General features: G+C 51.8%; 1 protein-coding gene across 10 annotated transcripts in view; it reads right to left on the bottom strand.

Annotated features, from left to right (window-relative positions):
• MCF2L (MCF.2 cell line derived transforming sequence like) overlaps positions 1–20,571 on the bottom strand; it is a 184,655-nt gene that overhangs the window by 81,438 nt on the left and 82,646 nt on the right. The window contains exon 1 of one of the 10 annotated variants that reach the window (XM_036457227.2): positions 15,992–16,165. The exons of the other annotated variants lie outside the window; for them this stretch is intronic. Coding sequence (XP_036313120.1) covers positions 15,992–16,088 — 97 coding nt within the window. The 5' untranslated portion in view covers positions 16,089–16,165. Of the gene's footprint in view, positions 1–15,991; positions 16,166–20,571 lie in introns of those variants that run through there. 10 annotated transcript variants of the gene reach the window in all.

Here is a 20,571-nt window from a genome sequence, read left to right as displayed (position 1 = left end):
CCTTGAAGAGGATGTGGGAACAGAAGCCAGTTCAATCTACCAGCGGTCTTTGTGGCCTGAGTGTCATCCCCTCTGCTATGCGCAGACATGGTCCCTGTCCCTTACCGTCCTCACTGGCCCCAGGTCCCACTCCTGGCTCAGGGTACTGGCCTGCCCACGTGCCCCATGCAGCTCTCTCCAGATTTCTTAGTCTGTCTCCTGAGGTTTTCTGTTGGTTTTATTTTAGGTCCGAAGCCTGGGCTGCACCTTCTATAATGGCAGGCGGGGTGGTCTGCTCCCACGGCTCCTCACAGGCTGGTCCTCAGCCCCTGATGATGGGCTCTCGACTCACAGAGGGTCTCCCACCAAAGGCAGCACCGCTCTTCCCCCTCCCCACACCCCAGACAGCTCACACCCTCATGGCCCCAGTCCACAGCAAGCACAGCCAGGTGCCATCTCCTTTCCCCCTGGGGCTCCCGGGCTGTTTTCCCTTCTGCCCGAATGTCCAGACCAAGCATGGCCTGGCGCGCTGTGCACACACGCACCTGGGCGTCATGGGCTTCCTGTGACACTGAGGTCACAGACTGCTGCATGGCGCTCCATCAGACCTTAGTCTGTGGAGTTCACGTGGCCAAAGGTGCTGGGAAGGTCTGACCGCCAGTTTGGGAGGGGCTGGTTTCTGTCCGGTTTCCACATCGCCTAGCATTATGGGCAGCCCATAAGGAACAGGTGTCCCAGTCAAATTATCCAAAAGCAAGTCGTGACCACCCACCCTCCCTGCAAGCACAGAGTGTGGAGAGTCTCAGTCACGGTTCCAGAGAACACCCCCCACCCCCTCTGCTTTCTTGCAGGCTTCCCTTCTATCTAACTTCAAACCAATTCTGGCAGCCTGATCAGCTTGGTTAATAAGTCACCATAGCCCAGCCGGTGTGGCACAGTGGTTGAACATCAACCTATGAACCAAGAGGTTCACGGTTTGATTCCAGGTCAGGGGTTTCAGGCTCAATCCCCAGTGGGGGCGTGCAGGAGGCAGCCAATCAATGATTCTCTCTCTTCATGGATGTTTCTCTCTCCCTCTTCCTTCTTCTCTGAAATCAATTTAAATACACACACACACACACACACACACACACACGTAAAAGTCACCATAGTCCGGCCAGTGTGGCTCAGCAGATGAGCGTTGAACCAGGAACCAGGAGGTCATGGTTCAATTCCAGGTCAGGGCACAATGCCCAGGTTTTGGGCACAATCACCAGTAGGGGACGTGCAGCAGGCATCTGATCACTATTTCTCTCTCATCAGTGTTTTTTCTCTCTCTACCCCTCTCCTTTCCTCTCTCTCTAAAAAATCAATAAAACCACATATTAAAAAAGTCACCATCACCTCCCAGTCAGCGCAAACCTGACCTCCTCCACAGGCTCCAGAGGCATCCTTCTCCTAGGCCCCGTCCCTGGCCCCGTCTCCTCACCCTTATCCCTGCGCCACGCTGCCCCGTTTCCCAAGCTCCTCAGTTTTGTGTTTCCTTGTACCTTTGAGTCCTGTTTACCAGTTACTTAATGTGCGTTCCCTTCTCAACCGCAGCAGTGACGAATGCTTTAGTTATACTGACTCTCTGTTGAGTCCCCAGGTTTCCTTTTGCTGGTGTTGTACACGGCACCTGATAAATGTGCGTGGAAGTCAGAGTGCGGGTGTCCACGAAGGTTTTACTCATGGAGGTACAGGAAGCGGAGCATGGAGAGACCCAGAGCCAGGGCAGGCCCAGCGGCAGCCGGTGGGTACCTGACAACTTGGGTGGAACTCTACACCGAGGGCCCAGGATCCCTCCGGTGGGTCTCAGAGCAGAAGTGCCACCTGCAGGGGCTGTGAGCAGGGCCAGGGCACGTGCACACACACACACACACACACACACACCTAGTCTCCATGAGCCAAACAGGAAGACTCTCTTTGTCTCACTGGAAAAACAGACACCGGAGCCCCAGACACCAGCTCTCAACAATGAGCTTCTCTCTCCTTCCGGGCGGGGCCGGCACCTGAGTCCTTATCAGACCCATCAATCCCTGCCTCCCAGGAAGCGGGAACAACTGCTCTATTTTTCCACAGGAGCTCTGACCTGGGTGGAAAGGGCCTGGGCAGGGAGCCGCATTCTCCTCCTCCTAGGTCAATAGCGCGTGTCACAAGCCCAGCCATTCCAGGTGGGTGCTGTGGGATAGAGACACACTGCGGAGAGCAAACACAGCTGGAGCCGCAGGTTAAACAAAATGCCACCGTAGCCGGATTCAGGAGGGCGTGGAGACAGGACGTGTGCTGCTCTGGGTTGGACTGTGGTGATCTCGGTCTCAAGACCCACCAAGGCTCTCGACGGGAATTCTCGATTCTAAATCCTGCCACTGGGCTGGGTCTCGGTGGCCTCCGTGGACAGTGGTAGGACAAGGTGACCTCACACTCCAGGGCTCACAGTGACTGCTCCATCCACGCCATGGTGGGACCCTGGCCACAGGCACAGAGGAAGGCAGCCCTAAGGCTGGACCCCTGCAGGGACCCCCGGCCCACATCTGGGATGTGGAGGTGGAGACCAGCCGCATCTGGGGTGCCAGGTGTGTCTGCAGGTCTGAGCAGGAGTTTCGTGGGGGTGGTGGGAGAGGGAGGTGCGGCTCAGAGGCCAAGCAGCCCTGTGCTTACAGGTAGGAGGGAGTTACTGGTGTCAGCGCTCGAGAGAGTTAAGAGGGCAGGCACCGGATCTCAGCACTGGGAGCCCGCACCCAAAGGCCCACTGGATCCAGGTCTAAGAAAGATGGTCCTGAGACACCAGGACAACAGACAGAGGGGACACATGTGGCCACAGGAAAGCCCCTTAGGAGGGATGGCATGCACTTGTTTAAAGCTGCTTTCCAAAATAAGTTCTCTATCACGGAAACATGGGAAAGGGCAGTACAAAGGGTGTCTGGTCCGCTCACAGCTCTGCTGTCTGGACACACAGAGCCAGGTGGGGCGGGGCTGGGATTATCAGCGATGACCCCGGGCTGCCTGCATTGCAGATGCTTGAAAAAACTTCCTTTCTGTTTTTAAAACTCTCCAAAGTAAACGTGTTTTATTTTTAAATTTGACCTTTGCACTACAGAACATAACTAAAAGGTTTGAGAGGCTTGGGTCAAACCTGAGGCTCTAAAAGAGCCTGGGAAAGGAGGAGGGAGTTATGACCCAGGAGAGGAGCAGGAGATTTCAGAGAGAAGACAGGAACTGGGATCTGGTGAAGATCCGAGGGGGGGGGGGGAGGAGGAGAAGGGAGGGCAGACAGTGTGGCTCAGTGGTTGAGCAGCAGCCCATGAACCAAGAGGTCACTGGTTCAATTCCTGTCAGGGCACATGCCCAGGTTTGGGGGTTGATCCCAAGTAGGGTGTATGCAGGAGGCAGCCAATCAATGATTCTCTCTCATCATCATTGTTTCTATCTCTTTCTCCCTACCCTCTATCTTTAAAAAAATCAATAAAAACATATTAAGAAAAAAAAAAAAATGACCCGGCAGCCCTATGGGGACAGGACGGAAGCCTGTGCGTGTGCCCGGGCTTGGTATCTGGGATGCACTCAGGGGAATGTCCTGGTATTGCCTATTCATGTGAGGCGTGCCCGGAATTGAAGGGGCTGTGGCCAGGACCGCCTGCTGCCTCAGAATTCACCAGCCCTGAACTCCCAACACCAGCACACGGAGGATTCTCTGCTGTTCTCCATCCTTCTCAGCTGACACGGAGAAGGCACCCCCCCCCCTCTCTGGGCCCCACCTCCCTTCCCTCCCTGCCATCCTTGCAGGTAGTGAATGGGGAGCTTCCTTCTGCAGGTGAACAGGCCAGGAGCTAAGCTGAGGTGCCCGAGCCAGCCAGCTGTGGGGTCAAATTCTACATCCCCCACCCCAACTGTCTCCAGCTCTCCCCTTTAGGGTCACCAGGCAGAGGATGGCTGTAGCCCCAAAGTGGCCGAGAGGGAACAAAGTGAAAAGACCCGGAAGACAGAATCTTAGACCAATCAGGTGATGGGCTCGGAAATACACAACAGCGATCATTGCAATGCTGGCGGCTCCTGAGCCCTGGCTGCAGAGGGCTCTGTCCTAAGCATCCCATGGCATTTTCCTTTAAGGACACCCTCAACAGGCAGTGACATTTATAGCATAGGCTGGAGCCGAGAGCTGAGTGCCTGGGTTGAGTCCCAGCTCTGTACCCATCTAGTACTCAGCTCTGTGCCTCAGTGAGCTTGGCCGCAAAGTGGGAGGATGGCAGACACTCACAGGATTGTTACAAGGACAATATAAACCTGGGCATGGGGTGCAGGGCTTGGAACTCACTCGAGTCACCAAATGAAGTGATGTCGTGGTGAGGATGGGAGGAGCAGACACAGATGAGTTCCATATACCTCAGAAAAGGTGAGGCCAGGAAAGGCGTTCGAGAGTGGTGTGTGTGTGTGTGTGTGTGTGTGTGTGGAGGTGGGGGGTAATTCCTGAAAAATGACCCTGGGCAAGCACCTGGGAATCCAGCAGCCCTACAAGGACAGTGTCAGCATTCCCAGATGATAAGACTGAGCCTCCTATCTCAGCTCACAGAGAGGATAGGGCTGAACCAGGATCTGTACCAGCCAGATGGCTCCAGGGCATCCTCTATGGCACACCTGAATCCACACCAGCTGACGTGGGTTGCACGGTGCCTGCCTGGCCACCTGCAGCCTCCCTGGGCAACACGCAGGAGGATCAGACTTCAGGCCCCTGGTGGAGGCGATCGCAAGGAGAGGATGGGCACCTCAGAGAACAGAGAACTTTTGTGTGGACAGCATGACTTTCTCCTGGGATGACGGGTGTTGCAGTGGGTCTCACCGCAGGACTTGACAAGCAGGGCCGTGGAGCCCATTGGTTATTGAGCGGGGCCTTTACCCAGGTCCCTGAACAGTGGAATGACTCAAGAGGGATCACCGAAGGCCAATGCAATGTCTTAAAATATTTTTTAAAGTGTTTCCTCGGCTCCTAAGATGTTTTTACAAGTGCAGCTTACAGGCTCACACCGAGAACCCCCCCTCAGGCCTCCAAGGCAAGTCCCAGTGCCTTCCTGCGCTGTGCCACCCTGCTCCTGCCCCAGAAACCCCTCCAATTCAGACATGCACTCAGTTCTCAGTGTCCACACCCAGCATGCTCGTGTGCCTCTTCATTTACCAGGGAAAAGGAGGTGGTGGAGAAATGGGTGTGCCCTCCAGGAACAGGGTGCAGAATTCTGAGGACATGTCTCAAAGCCCAGACTGGGAACAGGCTTTTCTCCTGCACCCCATTGCAGGCCACCCTGGGATCCAGACAGATCCCTGGCTTCAAAGTGTTCTCCTCTAGACTCTCCAGAGTCCCTGTAGTTCATTCCATTCTGGGTGAGGGTTCTTGGTCTGCCCTAACCCCATCCCCATCCTCATCCCCAAGTTGATATTTCCTCTTTCTCTGTCTGCCTTGCTCTCCTCCAGACAACCTAGGTTTCTTCATAGTCCAGATTCAACCCTTTAACGACCATCCCAGTGTTTTTTGCCCAGACTGTTGTGGTAACCAGGCCAGCTTATTTGTCCTGGGGAGTTGAAGCTTACTTCCTGCTCTGTGGTCAATGAACATGGCAGAGAAATAGCAGGTAAGTACACTGACTGGGAATCTCCCCACGCCCAAGCTCCAGCACACTGGGCCATCAGCGGGCCTCTCACACTCCGTTCCGGGCGTGGACGGCCCCACGGGGCCCTGGCTAAGGAGTGGCTCTACGCCCAGGACTGGAAGGATTTTGAGGGACCTCCACATCCAGAACATCCAGGAAAGGTTTCTCCAAGTCGGTCAATCATCTTGGAAAAAGGTCTTCTTTCACTCCAGACATTTTCTAAGGCTCAACTTTTGCTTTCAGGTAAATTTGAGACACAGACCTGCCAGAAGTGCAGGTAGAGAGGCAGCTCAGCGCAGGGCTGGCCATCAAGTCAGAGGTTCCCAATGGTTCCCGCAGCAGGTGATCAACAGAGTGAAAGCAAGCCACAGAGCAGGAGCTTCGGAACCATCTGTCTGTTGTCCTAAAAATCAAGCTTTTACTTAGAGGTGACTGTGGACTCACATGTGGTTGTGGAAAACGGTGGAGAGAAATCCTGAAACCTAACTTCTCCAATGGTGGCATCCTCCAGTGATGCTCCAGTGTGGCAGCGAGACACAGACATGTCCTTTTACGGCCAGCCCCTCATCTCTCCAACCCCACCACCTCCTTTTTCTGTTCAGTGAAGTGATGTTTATTTTGTAGTGAGATTTTATGTGTCGTTTTATGCCAAAGGGAGAATGATTAATCAGGTAAGCTATTGGTCTTGCCAGCATGTTCCCCTGTCCTAACTCACCTTCCGTCAAGGAAGGCAGATGCTCAGCCGAACAAACACATCTTTTGGATTGAAGCAATCTCCCATGTATTTGTAATGTCCTTCATGAGTCCGATCTTTTACCCGTTCGGCCCTACATTCCAGCTCTCACAGACATTGCCAGTTCTAAAATGGGCTCCTTTACCCCATCTCCGTCCCTGACATCTGTCTCCATCAATGGCACCACCGCCTACCCCCCCAAACCCCAAGCCAGAGGCCTTGGAACCATCCTGCAGACTCTCCCTAGAAAACATCACTAGTTCTGTTCACCCCTTATGGCTCTCCAGTCGCTCACCACCTGCCCCCTCTCTGCTACCATTGCTGTGCGGAACTTCACTGTCTGTGAGCTGGGCTGTCCCAGAGGCTCTCAGTGACTGCTTTCCCATCTCTAGTCTCTCCCCACTGTCTCCACATTGCCTTACTGAAGCAGAAGCTTCATTTTATGCCTCTGCTTAAAGCCTTGGGCCTCTGGTTAAAAGTCAAGTTCCCAGACAGAAATCCCCATCTGCCCATCTGGGTGCTGCCCCTGCCACCCGGAGCCATTCCCGTGTTCGTATCAAAAAACACATGTTTCTTGACCTGGAATGTCCCATCCCGTTGTCTCTGGGCCACCTTTCCCACCACAGATCACAAGCCTCTCCAGGACCAGGAGCCGCCTGACCCTCATCTTTACAGGGACCTGCGCTGGAGCATGATGCTAGGCACATGTGGGTAAAGACAGAGCCAAGTCAGCCACGTGAGCATTTTTTTTGGCTTTGCCCGGAGCCTGAACCCTGTGCAGACAACGTGCAATAAATACCAGTTGTTGACAGAAAGCATTTTCTTTTATCTTGTTCGGAGCTCAAATATAACTTAGAACTCACAGTTTTTTAAAATCAGAATGTAAGTGAACTTCTCAGTGTTTTAGAGGTTACGCGCTGATTTACAGTGACTACAGAAGTCCTGATGCCATTTAAAAATAATTGACGAAGAGAGTGGCTGTGAAATGTTAAGAAGCAGGGTAAATTAAGTAAGTGCCATGTACCCCCTTTCAAAAAAAAAAAAAAAAATCCCAAACCAGAACATTCTGTATCAGTTTCATAAAGAAGGGGATCTAGTGAGAAGTTGTCTTCCACATCACTATTCAGCTGGCTCGGCCAACTCGTTCAACACTCGCCTTCTTGGGAGTTGTGCTGATTTCCAAAATCTACTCTCCAGGGACAAAGACTCCATCATGTATGGAGGCCAAGAGAGCTGCTGGAGTGTGTCCCAAGGCCTTGGCGGCTCCATCAGACAGAAACTGATGGCCTGTGTGTCTGCCATCCTCGGGCAGACAACGTAGGGTGCACTCACACTTGGCCTATAACACACAGCAACTCAGGTCAGGCATATTCCTGAGTACACACTGGTTTCTATTAATAAAAAGTAATACTTTTTTTTTTAAAGGAATTATTTGAAATACAATGAGAAGATTACTAAGGAATGTAAGGAACTTTTAACAAGAAATGGTCCTCTGACCTGGAATCCCACACACAGGCTGAGCACTGATGAGTGGGCATGTGGTCGAGACCAAAACAATCCAAATCCTAACCTAAAATGAGTTATTTCTGGTAACGTCAGGCATGAGGAGGTCTCCTGACTCTGGAATTCACAGTATCCTTTACGGGCCACGGAGGGCAGCCAGCTGCACGTCCATCCTGGTCTCACCCAGCTGAAAGACGAGGCGTAAAAAGCAAATGTCTAAGAAATGTTCTAAAATGCAGATTTCAATTGCATTCTAAGCTGTCCCATTTAGCATGAGTTTTTCACCTAACACATTTACAAAATCTGAGGGATTTTTGGAATGCTTCTGATAAAATTTCCAATGTGCTAATGAAGTCATGCTTTAAAAACATCTGCTTTACTCCACGGAATGAGTCATGCAACTAGAAAATGTATTGGAAATGTGTTTGTGTCATTCAGGAAAATACCCACCGTAATAGGGGAATTAGGTTACACAGCACGTGGGACAAAATACACCGAAGAGAAAGGCAGGCTGGCCAACTTCCTCAGAGACACTTTTAAGGAAGTTCCAGGTGAATGCCTGGGCTCCCTTCTAGGATTAGTTCAGACTGAGCTTTTTGGAGTGAGCACACCTTCAACTCAAGGCCCTGACAAAAGCAGCACTCTCCTCCCTAAGAACCCCCTCCCCCACAACTAGGGGAAGTGGACTCAGGTGCCAGAGCTTGTCTGCTGGCAGGTGGTGCCAAGGGTACCTTCTCAGGGCAGGAAGAAGCAGGTTTCAAAGCCCTGTTCCATGTCAGGCAGCTCTTCTTATTGATCTCTCTCCCCCAAAGTTGATTAATATCCCTGGCAGGTTCTCCTATCCAATTGTGATCTATCCAAACTGTTCATAAAGAACATGGGTTGGGAGAACCAAGATGGAGGCATAGGTAAACACCTGCACTTGCTACCTCTCACAACCACATCAAAACTATAACTAAAAGACAAAACATTGATCATCCAAAACCACGGGAAAGCTAGGTGAGTGAAAGTTTTACAACTAGAAGGAAAGAAAAAAGTGCATTGAGACTGGTAGGAGGTGCAGAGGTGCAGAAGAATGGAGGCACGTGCAAAACAGACTGGCAACTGGGTGCGCTGTTGTTTTATCAATCCGGAGAGAGATACAAGCTCCCAATTTCTCTGAACTCCACTTCTGGGTGAGACTCTGGGGGCCCAGACTCATACGGGGAAAAACTGGACTGTCTGGCATCGGGCTGTAATGTGAGGGCAGATTTCTCTCAGAGGTGCTCACAGTGATCATTGTTCCTGTGTGGGGGCGAGGGACATGGAGACATGGGGACCTCCCTGGTGCAGTGCTGACTGGCAGCCATTGCTGTTTGCTCTGTCCTGGTGGTTCCCTGAGACCCTGCCCCACCCAATTTACAACCCCACCTAAGCTGTGCACAGTGGCTTTTGCCTATGAATGGCCTATCCTTTCACAGCATAAAACCTAACAAATTGTAGCTGGATCAAAGAGCTCCAAAGCTTCCAAAAGAAGGCCCAACGTCTGGCAGCAGCAACCTGCCTTGCTTCGCAGCTGGGCCTCATCTAGGCTCTTCCAAATCCCAAACAAAAAGCAGAAATCTTCAGACCTTGCTATTGCTCCTGCTGGGTAGCCTCAGGCAGTGGCTGACTTTGCACCTCTTTGGAGATCCAAGAGCCAGTGTACCCAGTGGTCAGTATGAGGCCACACTAGATTATAACTCTTCAGATCCATAAGTGACACAATCAAGGGGCAGACTCAATGAGCACTGAAGCAAGTCCTGTCCCCATAGGCTGTCTCAAACACAGTAGTTCTTCCATGTAGACACAGGCTGGTTCTTACAGCTAATTGGCCTAAAGGTCAATTCCTCCCAGTGACACCAAGAGCAATCAAGGCTTAACTACAACAGGATTGTGCACCCAGCTCACAAAGGGATGCACCAAGAGCATCCACCTCACGTGATTGGGGAGGCTGAGCCACTGGGCCCTTATAGGACACTTACCATCAAGGCCACTCTATTAACACAGGGAAGCAGCCAAAATGTGGAGACAAAGAAACATGTCACAAATGAAAGAAATTGAGGAAAGCAAACTACTGGATATAGAGTTCAAAACCACAGTTATAGGGTTATTCAAGAATCTTCTAGAAATCTCCGAGGAACTTAGTGAGACCTTCAAGGATCTTAGTGAGAAGTCCCTCCCTCACCCCCCCCCCCAAAAAAAAAAGAAAGAAAGAAAAAAGAAAAGGACCAGTCAGAAATTAAGCATACACTGACTGAAAATAAAGACTGATATACAGAAATTCAACAGCAGACTACAGGATCCCAAGAATCAAGTCATAGATTTGAAATATGAGGAAGCAAAAAACACCCAACCAGAAGAGCAAAAAAAAAAAAAAGTATTAAAAAATATGAAGATAGTATAAGGAGCCTCTGGGACAGGGGTCCTCAAACTTTTTAAAGTGGGGGCAGATCACGATCCCTCAGAGAGCTGGAGGGCCGGACTATATGAACTACTAATTCCTACTGTAACACCTCGGCTGCGCTCACTGCCCAAAAAACCTGGCGGGCCGGATCAGACTCCTCTGCGGGCCGCATGTGGCCCTCGGGCCGTAGTTTGAAGATGCCTGCTCTGGGACAACTTCAAGCATACTAACATCCAAATTATGGGGGGGGGGGGGGGGAGAAGAAGAAAGAGAGCAAGATATTGAAAACCTATTTGAAGAAATAATGACAGAAAAATTCCCCTGCATGGTGAAAGAAATAGACTTACAAGTCCAAGAAGTGCAGAGAACCCCAAACAAAAGGAATCCAAAGAGGACCACACCAAGACACATCATAATTAAAGTGCCAAGGGCAAAAGACAAAGAGAGAATCTTAAAAGCATCAAGAGAAAAACAGTTAGTTACCTACAAGGGAGTACCCACACCACTGTTAGCTGATCTCTCAACAGAAACGATGCAGACCAGAAGGGAGTGGCAAGAAATATTCAAATTAATGAATATCAAGAACTTATAACCAAGATTACTCTACCCAGCAAAGATATCATTCAGAACTGAAGGTCAGATAAAGAGCTTCACAGTCAAGAAAAAGCTAAAGGAGTTCATCACCACCAAACCAGTATTATTAATATATGAAATGCTGAAGGGTATTCTTTGAGAAGAGGAAGAAGAAGAAAAACGTAAAGATAAAAATGTCGAACAAGAAAGTGACATCAAATATATTGAATATATCTATCAACACGTGCATCTAAAAATCAAGTGAATAAAAATATGATGAAAAGAATAAACTGGTGAATATAATAAAATCAGGGGCAAAGAAAGGGAGTGGACTGACAATTTTCAGGGAAAAGGGGTTATGGGGAGTGCGGGAAGAGATTGGACAAAAAATCTTACACCTATGGACAAAGACAGTGAGGGGGTGGGGGTTAAGGGCATGGGGTGGGTGGGAACCAGGTTGAGGGGAGCTATGGGGTGAAAAAAGAGGAACAACTGTAATAATCTGAACAATAAAGATTTATTAAAAAAAAAAAAAAAAAAGAACATAGGTTGATATAGCTTTCCCTACAACAATGAGCACGGGCTTGGCACACGGTAGCACTCAGCCCCTGCTTCTCAATGAATGAATGAATGAATAAAGAGTTGAATGAAGAAAAGCATTTCTTGGGTCCTTGACATTTTTGTTAATTCATTTGCTCTTAGCTTACTACAGAAAAGTTTATTTTCCTGAAAGTTTGTTCTGTAGAAGTTATGGAGAGAGTACTCTGATCACTTCATTTGGCCAATCTTTGAAAATAAACGTTTACTCACAAGGGTGGACATATTTCACACTGATGTTGAATAAAATTGCAAGCGGGCAATTATTAAACTCATTGCTTCCTGCCCCGTCTAGTCCGGAGGTATGTTCTTTTATATTTCTCAAGGCTCCATCTGTAGGATGCATGTTTGTGCTGGATCTATTTAACACACTCTTTGCTTTCTATGTGTGTGTGTTTGTTTTTTTTAAATGTATTTTTATGGATTTCAGAGGTGAAGGGAGAGGGAAAGTGAGAGAGAGAAACATAAATGAAAAGAGAGAATCACTGATGGGCTGCCTCCTGCATGCCCCCAACTGGGGATCAAGCCCGAAGCTCGGGCATGTGCCCTTGACCAGAATCGAACCTGGGACCCTTCAGTCTGCAGTACGATGCTCTCACCACTGCGCCAAACCAACTAAGACTACTTTCTGTTCTTGAAAACCATTCTTTTTCTAGAGATGTAGAGAACGCTGTCCCCCTGACCCCAACTTTTCTGTGATGCTGTAGGATTTAGAACAAAACTTCCACAACAGGTTTTTACAGCAGTGTGGCCCACACATTTTACATTCCTAGCGGCCTTCCAACATAAGACAGTGACAACGTAGGGCTTTGCTATTCATGCTGCTTTCAGGATGGGTAGGGTTTCCTACAAAGTGGAACCATGATAAGACTGATACATTAAGATAAAAATATGACTGAATGACGAACCCCTTTGCATCTCATACAGAGCCTATGAGTTAAGAAAGGACCCCAAACGTTGAACTTTATCTCCTGCTCAATGTATAATATCCTTTAAGGGTCACCACGAAGCCAGCTGCCATCAGTGTGTGTCGGACACCCACACGCAGAGCCGCCCAGCAGGGAGGACTCACCGAACCTGCTAGAGGCACTAGAGGAAAGGTCCCAGTGCCCACTCCAAGACAGCAGAGGTGAACATGTGGCGTTCACCGCTGCTTTTCTTTCCTGTTCTTCATATGCTTTTTTATAATGGCAGAGCTGCATGCCAGAGGTACAAAACAACCTTTCTTGCTTGCCATAGAGTAGTGGAAAAAAATGTGGTAGATAAAGAGCATAAAAAATATTATGTGCCCTAGCCAGAAGCAACCATACCCACATAGCAAATAACATGTGCTATGAGATGTTATTCATATTTCCTATGAATCATAACACACTGGGCAGTGCCAATAGTGCCAGTAAACAGCCCCGGAGTACCCACTGGACCTGCAGACACCGTGCACACCTCCCTGAAAGGAAGCTTCCCATCCCCAGTTCATTTCCCTGAAGCTTGCTTCTAGACACAGACTCTTAATTCAAAATGTAAGCCTAGGCCCAGCCCTGCTTATCTTCCCTTAGCACACTGCACACGGCCAGCAGCAGGCTTCCACTGCTTGCAGAAAGGACTCACCTGTGGGCGTACCCTCTCCCCTGGGCACCTCTCCGAGACCGGCTGTGGACGGCAATAACCACACAGCGCTGCTGGGGGCGCTCCTTACACCGTGTCAGACGTCACGTGTTCACAACACACGCACCAGAATCTGTATTCTTAACATGACTTCTACGGCATTGCATTCAACACCCAGTTCTAACAGCATTTGTATTTAAGCAATACTCTGACCTCGGGATCCGAGGCCCCTACCTGCTGTCCACGCAGACGCTCCCAGCCCGCCTCACCCGGCCTCCTGCTCGCCAGGCCTCTTCTCGTCCACACACGGCAGCTAAAGCTTACTGAGCTTCGGGACTCGATCCTCGAGGTTCCCGAAGGCTGCTTTCACTTCCCCTGTTTTGCCACTCTGACTCAATTTTAATTTACCAGCCGAGTATTTTTAGCCAAACAGGGAGAACGGGGCACCCGGCGGGCGCCTCCTGGTCTCGTGGCTCACAGTCTCGTTGGATTTCATTATCACGTGAACAGCAGTTCTGGGGAAATCAGGAGGGGAATTTGGGTATGAAGTGGGGGAAAAAAGAGAAAAAAAAGACTGAGAATCAAAACAGAAACTCTATTGCCCATTCATAGCTTCGTGCTGTGGGCTTGGGAGGCCCCTGGGCTGTGTCCTGGGTGGCCCCTGCTCCCACCGAGGGCCTGCTCCTGACTCTGACACCTTAAGTGCCTAAGGGCGCTGTGGCCTGGGTCCCGAGTCACACCGACACGCCTTTCTTGCTCTGAGATGTGAGGACAGGGGGCGAGAGAAGGAAGAACCTCTGAAGAGCAGCCCTCAGGCGTATTTTCTTGGTAAAACCTGACCTGAGACATTAGCTAGAGGTGCATTCTACCATTCCTGGGGTCCCCCGGCGTCGCTGAGAGGACAGGTGTGGGAGATGCAGGACCGAGGTCGGGGTGCGGGTGTTTGCTGGGCTCTCATTTCTGATGTGGGCAAAGCTTCCCCAGGACCAGGGTGGAAGCGAGGGGCTCCGCGGGGCCTGGGGCTGAAATGACCAAGAACCGAGGCCGGCCCTGGGCAGTGGCCGGGCATCCAGAGAGCCTCTCCTCCAACAGTCCTCCTGGGGGGCTGGTGGGAGCCGGCACCTATGCTCTGATTTCCCAAATTCCCATCCCCACTCATGCGGTTCCTCCCAAAACACTTTAGTGCAAAGGATGCATCCCGGGGATCACTGAAATGGACCATGGTCACAGCCCCCCGAGACCTTGCCAGCTGGTCTCTGTTTCACATGCAGCTTTCAAAGTCTCAGGCTTCTCCTCGGGGAGGTGTGCTCAGCACCGAGGGCTCACTGTGCCGGGATAGAGTGTGGAGACCAGCCCGGCTCTGGGAAGAGGGAGGGCGGTACCTCTCCAATGGGCTACCTTTAGCCGCCGGCCAGGGCCGGACCAGCGTGATTCACTTCACACTCCTTCCACTCCTTCATGGCGTTCTCTCAAGTATTTAAGCTATTGTGTCCACCTGTGGACTCAGCCCAGCCACGGACTTCAGAAGCCTCCCCAGGAGCCTCAATTCCCCGAAGGGAAAAGCACATTCCTGATTTACAAAAAGATAAACCGAGGCAGCCACGCATCTCCTGGGCAGTCAGGTTTCTGCTCCGGCCACACACGATGAGGCCAAATCCACTTCCGCCTTCGAGATTCTTCCCCCAGGCTGCCTTCTCTGCCAGCCCAGCCATCCTGACCCTACCTCTCAGCCTTTGGGGGAGGGGGGTGGCGGGGAGGGGGGTATTATCGGGTGGATTCCCTGGCCAACCCACCACCTTCCTTGCACCCGCCCCAGATCCTACCAAACCTAAGCTGCACTCGAAAGTCGCCTGTCAGCTTCCCTGTCGCCCGCTTCCCCATCGCTGTGGGTCCCTCCTGAAAGCCTCCGGGACAAGCCATGCTAACTCTGACGCCACTGCCTGACCCTCCCGTCTGTACAATGGTGACAACTGAGATCAGACGGTGACGCCAAGCTTTGTAAATGGCAGAGCTCGAAGTCTGATGATGAGAACTCAGAACCGGGGGCCACGTACAATGCAGAGGAATCATTCAAGGCCTCCTCCTGCCTTCCCTGCAGCTGTGTCTCCCCCAGCAGGACCAGATCCCAGGCACTGGGACATCCAAGCTGAGTTCTCACCACAGAGAGCTAGGGAGTCAGCCAACTCAGGAGCAATGTGTATGCAACCACATTCCAGGGGACCTTCTCAGTGTCAAGGTTGAATGAAGGCACCCCCTTCCCCGACAGGAGACTGCTCCGCCTGGGCCTGGCCCTGGGCTTTGCAGGGAAGATTTGGTGGAATCCGCAGCTTCCTGGAGAGCGGACAATGGACACAGCTTTGTCGTGGAACTGTACTTCACAGAGCAAATAAGTCACCAGGCGCGTGCCACTCTGTCCAGGAATAATCAATAGCTCGGAGCCACCGGCTTCTGTTCTGTTTTGCTTTTTACACGCGCACCTTGGTGTGTCAAGCGCCCCTGGAATGAGGTCTGCTGCAGCCCCGAGGGGCTTGCTGCTGGCTGAGCTCTTCCCTCTCGAATTCCGACCAGCGGTGGAGCTTACACTTGCTAACAAGGGGAGCTGATCTGCTTTTGGGTAGCTGATGAGAGGATTTAAAGTTACCCAATGATAATGTCGGGTGAAAGGAGGCTCGTTTGCTCATAATCCCAATTCCCTGGGCTCTCCCAGGCTCCCAGGGGACAGGCTGCACGTCACTCAGGACAGACAGCACCCTCCCTTCACCAACACAAGAAATCCACAAGAACCATCTCCACAGTGCACAGCGCGAGTAACTCCTGCGCTAAAACCCTGGCCGCGCAGCCGGCAGCCCTGGCGGCTCCCAGGACGCCTTGGCAGGTGGATGACGCCAAAGGGGCAGTGGGTGGTGGGACCCCAGGACTCACCCTCAGCCGCAGAGAGCAGCCAGGAGCACCACTCGGAAAACATGTAGTAGCGCCTCATCTCAGACACGGAGATGTGGGTAACGTGTCTGTCTTCCATGGCTGAGCAGCACACGCGGGCGATCCTGCAGCCCTCCTGCGGTTACCCATTAGCCATCTCCCTCTGAACTTTGCTCCCTAAAATGCACCTGAGGGACCAGCTGGCTTCTTACTTTCGCTTTTACCCATGAACCGGAGACGAAGCATTAAGAGGTGATTAATCTCCCGCAGGCCAGCCTCTGCCACTCCTCCCTGTGCATTTACACACGACTCCCAGCCCGCTGGCCAGGTGCGGGGTGACTGAAAGGAAAAGGAGCCTCTGGGTCCGCCTTGGCCTCCGTTCAAGGCGCAAGGGACACCTCTGCTGGCATGACTTCCCTGCTTCCCTGAAGCAGGCAATGGGAAAGGTCAAATACAGCCATGTGCCACACCTTCCGAAAGAGAAGCGTATTTGCTAAATGTGTTACATCCAACAAGACTGCCCAAAAGGACCCCGCGTCACTACCTTCTTCCATATGATAAAATCCAGTTCTCCGGACACTACTCATTTGCTGGAGCAAGCAGAGGTAGAGCCTATATTTATTTAAAGGCAGGTGAGCAAAGCAGAGGCACAGTGTTCTAACGCTCCTCTCTTCTCAGCTTTCCTTTCAAAGTCTGTGCGTCTCTAATAAATCTGTGGTGTAGAGCAGGCGCCCCCACCTGGACACCCTCTTTTAGAGTCCTGAGATATTCCGTTGCCTCCTTCCCGTCACAGCTGGCCCTACGGGGCCCACTAGATGGCCTGGGCTCCCTGGGGATGGTAGGACATATCTTCTCTCACTCCATGCTCACAGATCAAGGCTATGGACAGAGTCCACAGACCCCAACCAGCAGGTGACCAGTGATATGCTTCATGACACGCTACAGTCTAAGCTGCTTAGACAGCGGAGCTTGGGGAGCTGAGGGTTTGAGCCTGCAGCTCCAGGGCTCCCCAAAAAGCAGAAATACCAACCCTCCCACCCCAACTCTGAGTCCTCCTGGGGCCTGCGCCAATTAGGCCTGGGTCGTTGGGGTAGGAGGCCAGAAGCAGTGACATCCACCAAGTTACCTGACATTTTTTTTTAAATTATAACAGAATAATAATAATAACCAGATTTCTTCAAACCATAAAACTTCTCCTTACAACAAAGTTGACTGGAGTCCCTCAGGAAATAGCTCAACACAAGTATTTCTTCTCTGAAGAAGCACACTTTAAACAACACAGCACGCTATCCTCCCGTCTTTTCCGGCCTCACCAGCTCACCGGGAAATTCCAAAAAGCCAAAGAGAACAACAACAGTGAGGATACGTGCCTTCCCTGTGCTTTCTGTAGCTCCTGAAAAGATGAAAGCCAGGTTTGCGAGCAGAAACTCACTTTTATGAGTGAGACCCAATGGATCCAGTGGCCAAGTATCAACATGGTATTTCCTCCGATGGTCACTTAAAGCTACTGACAAGAAACCCGGGGCTCCTCCACAGGCACCCTCACCTCCGTGCTGGCCTCAGCACAGACATGGGCCTCTGGCTCCCAAGGTCACGGGGAATGCCAGCCTCACATCTGGCTGGCTTCTGCACTAAGGTCCAAGGTGGCACAGACGGCAGCTTGTCTTGTTGTGAGAGACAGGGTAACCCCGCTTTCAGCAGTCAGCTGTCCCCAAACAGGCAGAGGAACCTAAGCAAAAATGCCAGAGCCATATGGTTGTCTTCGCTTACTTTGGAAAGGTCCTCACGGAACCATTTTAGGCGCACTGATTTTCAGAGAAAAGAAATATTCCAAAGGGATAGCCCATTGAGGGTCCCAATGTTTCCAATGTGCACATCTGAGATACTGGTTTCCTTCAGAATTCCTTCCAGAAGTTTTTTTGTGTTTTGTTTTGTGTGTGTGTGTGTGTTTTTTGCATGTGAGCTTGAATCCAAACATGCTCCCTTTTTGCATTAGCTACCAGGAAGCTCAAAGAGAAATGTTGTGCTCTCTTGCAGTGACCAACTCACCCAGTTGTCTCAAATATGTCTATTTGCTTCTTTTAATTCATTCTGGTTTTGTTTAAAAGGGCCCCTGCCCACCTGAAACATGTTTCTAAAAAGAGAATCTTTCAGTTCTACATAAAACGATCGGTCCTCCTGGCTTGTTGAAACGAATGTTCTAGGACAGAAGAGCACAGAGTGAATGCCCCTCCCTAGGCATTCCAGTGCCCACTCCAGGTAGTGTTCTATTTCTGAAAGTAGGACGGATCAGAGGTACATTCAAGAGATTATCTCAACTCCCACTTAATTAATTGGTATCACATTGTTTCTGGTTATCAAAGAAAACTACAGTCTTGTAACTATCCTTTCTCCCAGGCCTTCTACTTAGAGCATGAAATATAACTGTTGAGTTAACCGGAAGATACTTCATTCAATGCTCAACCCAAGGAAGAGAGCTGCAGAGCCTGGGGAGGTCTGGCCACAGGGCCCTACCGGCCAGCCCGACCCAGACACACGTGTATGCATGGGTTTTCGAGGAAGGAACTGCAGGCAGGAAAGAGTGCCCACCCGGGCTGCTCCTATGGGAGAAGGAAAATGTAAGCAGTGGGTATCTGAGAGCTGGGTCTCCACTCCTGCTGGTCTCGGGGTTTAGCTGTGAAATGCCAGACTGCACAGGTGCAGAGAAGCTGGGCAGTCCGAGGAGGCCAAAGGAAGGACAGTGCAGGGAGGGGGGACTGAGCAGTGCAGGGAGCCAGGAGGGCTGCACGGAGCCAGGCTGACCCAGGCCTCACGTCACAGAGCACTTAACTGGCCGTCCTGCACATGGTCCTGATGACTGACAGGCAGAGCCACAGCATACAGGTGTCTAACGAGGGCTACTAAGGAAAAGAGAAGCCACTCAAGTCAGATGGCACCCTCCCTGTTCCTTCCCTCCGCATAGGCTCAGCGGTGACCCAGCACCAAGGGCTCCCCTTTCAACAGCAAGCGGATGCCTCGGGGAGGGGGAGCATTTCAGGGAAGGGACACCTGAGGGGGGCTTCATTTCGGAGAGAGGCTGCTGGGGGGCCCATATTCCCCAGCGGAACATCCATGGAGCAGTAGATACACTTGCCCAGGCCACAAGGCAGGCGGGATGGGGGCAGGCTTGGACCTTTCCATGGCCCCCCCCCTCTGTATCTCCCGGCATCAGGGTGACAATCAGCCCTTTCACAGGCAGGGGGCCTCAGTGCCACCCTAACAGAGCCACAGCACAGAACCACCAGGGCCAGGGCGGGTCTGGTCAGATGACTCAGGGACCACCACCCCACCCCCGAACCCAACCTGTGTCCAGTCCTCCAGGCAGCGGGCTTGGGGGCACTTCTGGAGAGACAGAAGCGAAGCCTTCTCCTCCCTGTATGTGCTGGGCTGGGCCAGGGGCCACACAGACACCCTTTGTAACCCCTCCCCCCACCCTCACTCTCTCACTCTGTGAGGCAGAAGTCCGTGGCCTGAATCATTGGTTCTGATGCCACTGAGCTCAGAATCACCCCCGAGAAGTGGAAGCAGCCAGGCTTTCAGTGTGTGGGCTCCGTTCCTCCCAACCACCCCCCCACACACACCACTAAAGGGAAACTGAGGGAGGCTCTCCTGCCCATGGCTGAGGCCACCCCCAGGTCCACCAGTGTGGCCACCAGCCACCCCAGGGCCAAGCCCTGCTCAGGGGCTGCTGCTGGTCGAGACTCTGACAACCAAGGCCAGGGAAGGTCGCACACAGGTTCACTGGTTCCGCACAGGGTCTCTCACCCTCTCCCCGATGCTAACTGGCTCCCCCAAACGGGAGAGAGGCATGGGGTCCCCACACCCCAGAAAGGCGTGTTGCTGACTCTGACCTATTTCTGATGCCTTGCATGTCATATCAGGGCATCTGTCCAGGGAACAGATGCCACCGCGACACCCTACCCATGCCCCACCACAGGCTGGGGTCACGGAACCAGCGTGCCCACAAGGGGTTTTCAAGTTCCGGAAGAAGGAAGGGGTGCTCCTGGAAGTGGGGACCGGAAATGTGTGACAAGGCTCTTTTCTCCAACTCCGTCTCTTTGAGTGTCCCTGCTCCTTTGAAGTCAATCTGTAAAAAGCATCCTTTTAAGACCCGTGAGAATTTCCATTTTGCTGTCTGGCTGAGCAAATCCCCGAAGTCCCCGTGCCTTCCTCTCATAAAAGCAGCGCCGCTCAGAGGCAGCCTGCCCCTGGCAGGGACCGCCTGCCGACTCTGGTGTCTGGCTGCAGAGGACGGAGCCGGGATGCCGGGGCAGGACGGGAGGGCTCTGCTCCATCCTCCCACCTGCAGGGCCCCCTCGAGGCAGAAAGGGCACAGCATGCAAGCCTCACGTGCCCAGTGTGCTCAGCTTACCAAATGCCTCCCTTTTGTGTCTACCCCATGATCGTCCCGCCAGAGCAGAGACAGGCGAGTCCCGCTTCCTCAGAGCCGGAACACTTAAAATAAGTCAAATGAAACTCGACCTGAAGTCTGGCTTCCGCGAAGACTGCTCAACACGTCACTTCTAACCTTTTTTAAAAAGCAT

Source organism: Pipistrellus kuhlii, unplaced genomic scaffold (genome assembly GCF_014108245.1).
Source record: "Pipistrellus kuhlii isolate mPipKuh1 unplaced genomic scaffold, mPipKuh1.p scaffold_m20_p_3, whole genome shotgun sequence".
NCBI lineage: Eukaryota > Metazoa > Chordata > Mammalia > Chiroptera > Vespertilionidae > Pipistrellus > Pipistrellus kuhlii.
Note: the sequence above shows the minus strand (reverse complement) of the source record. Positions and strands in the feature narration are given on the sequence as shown.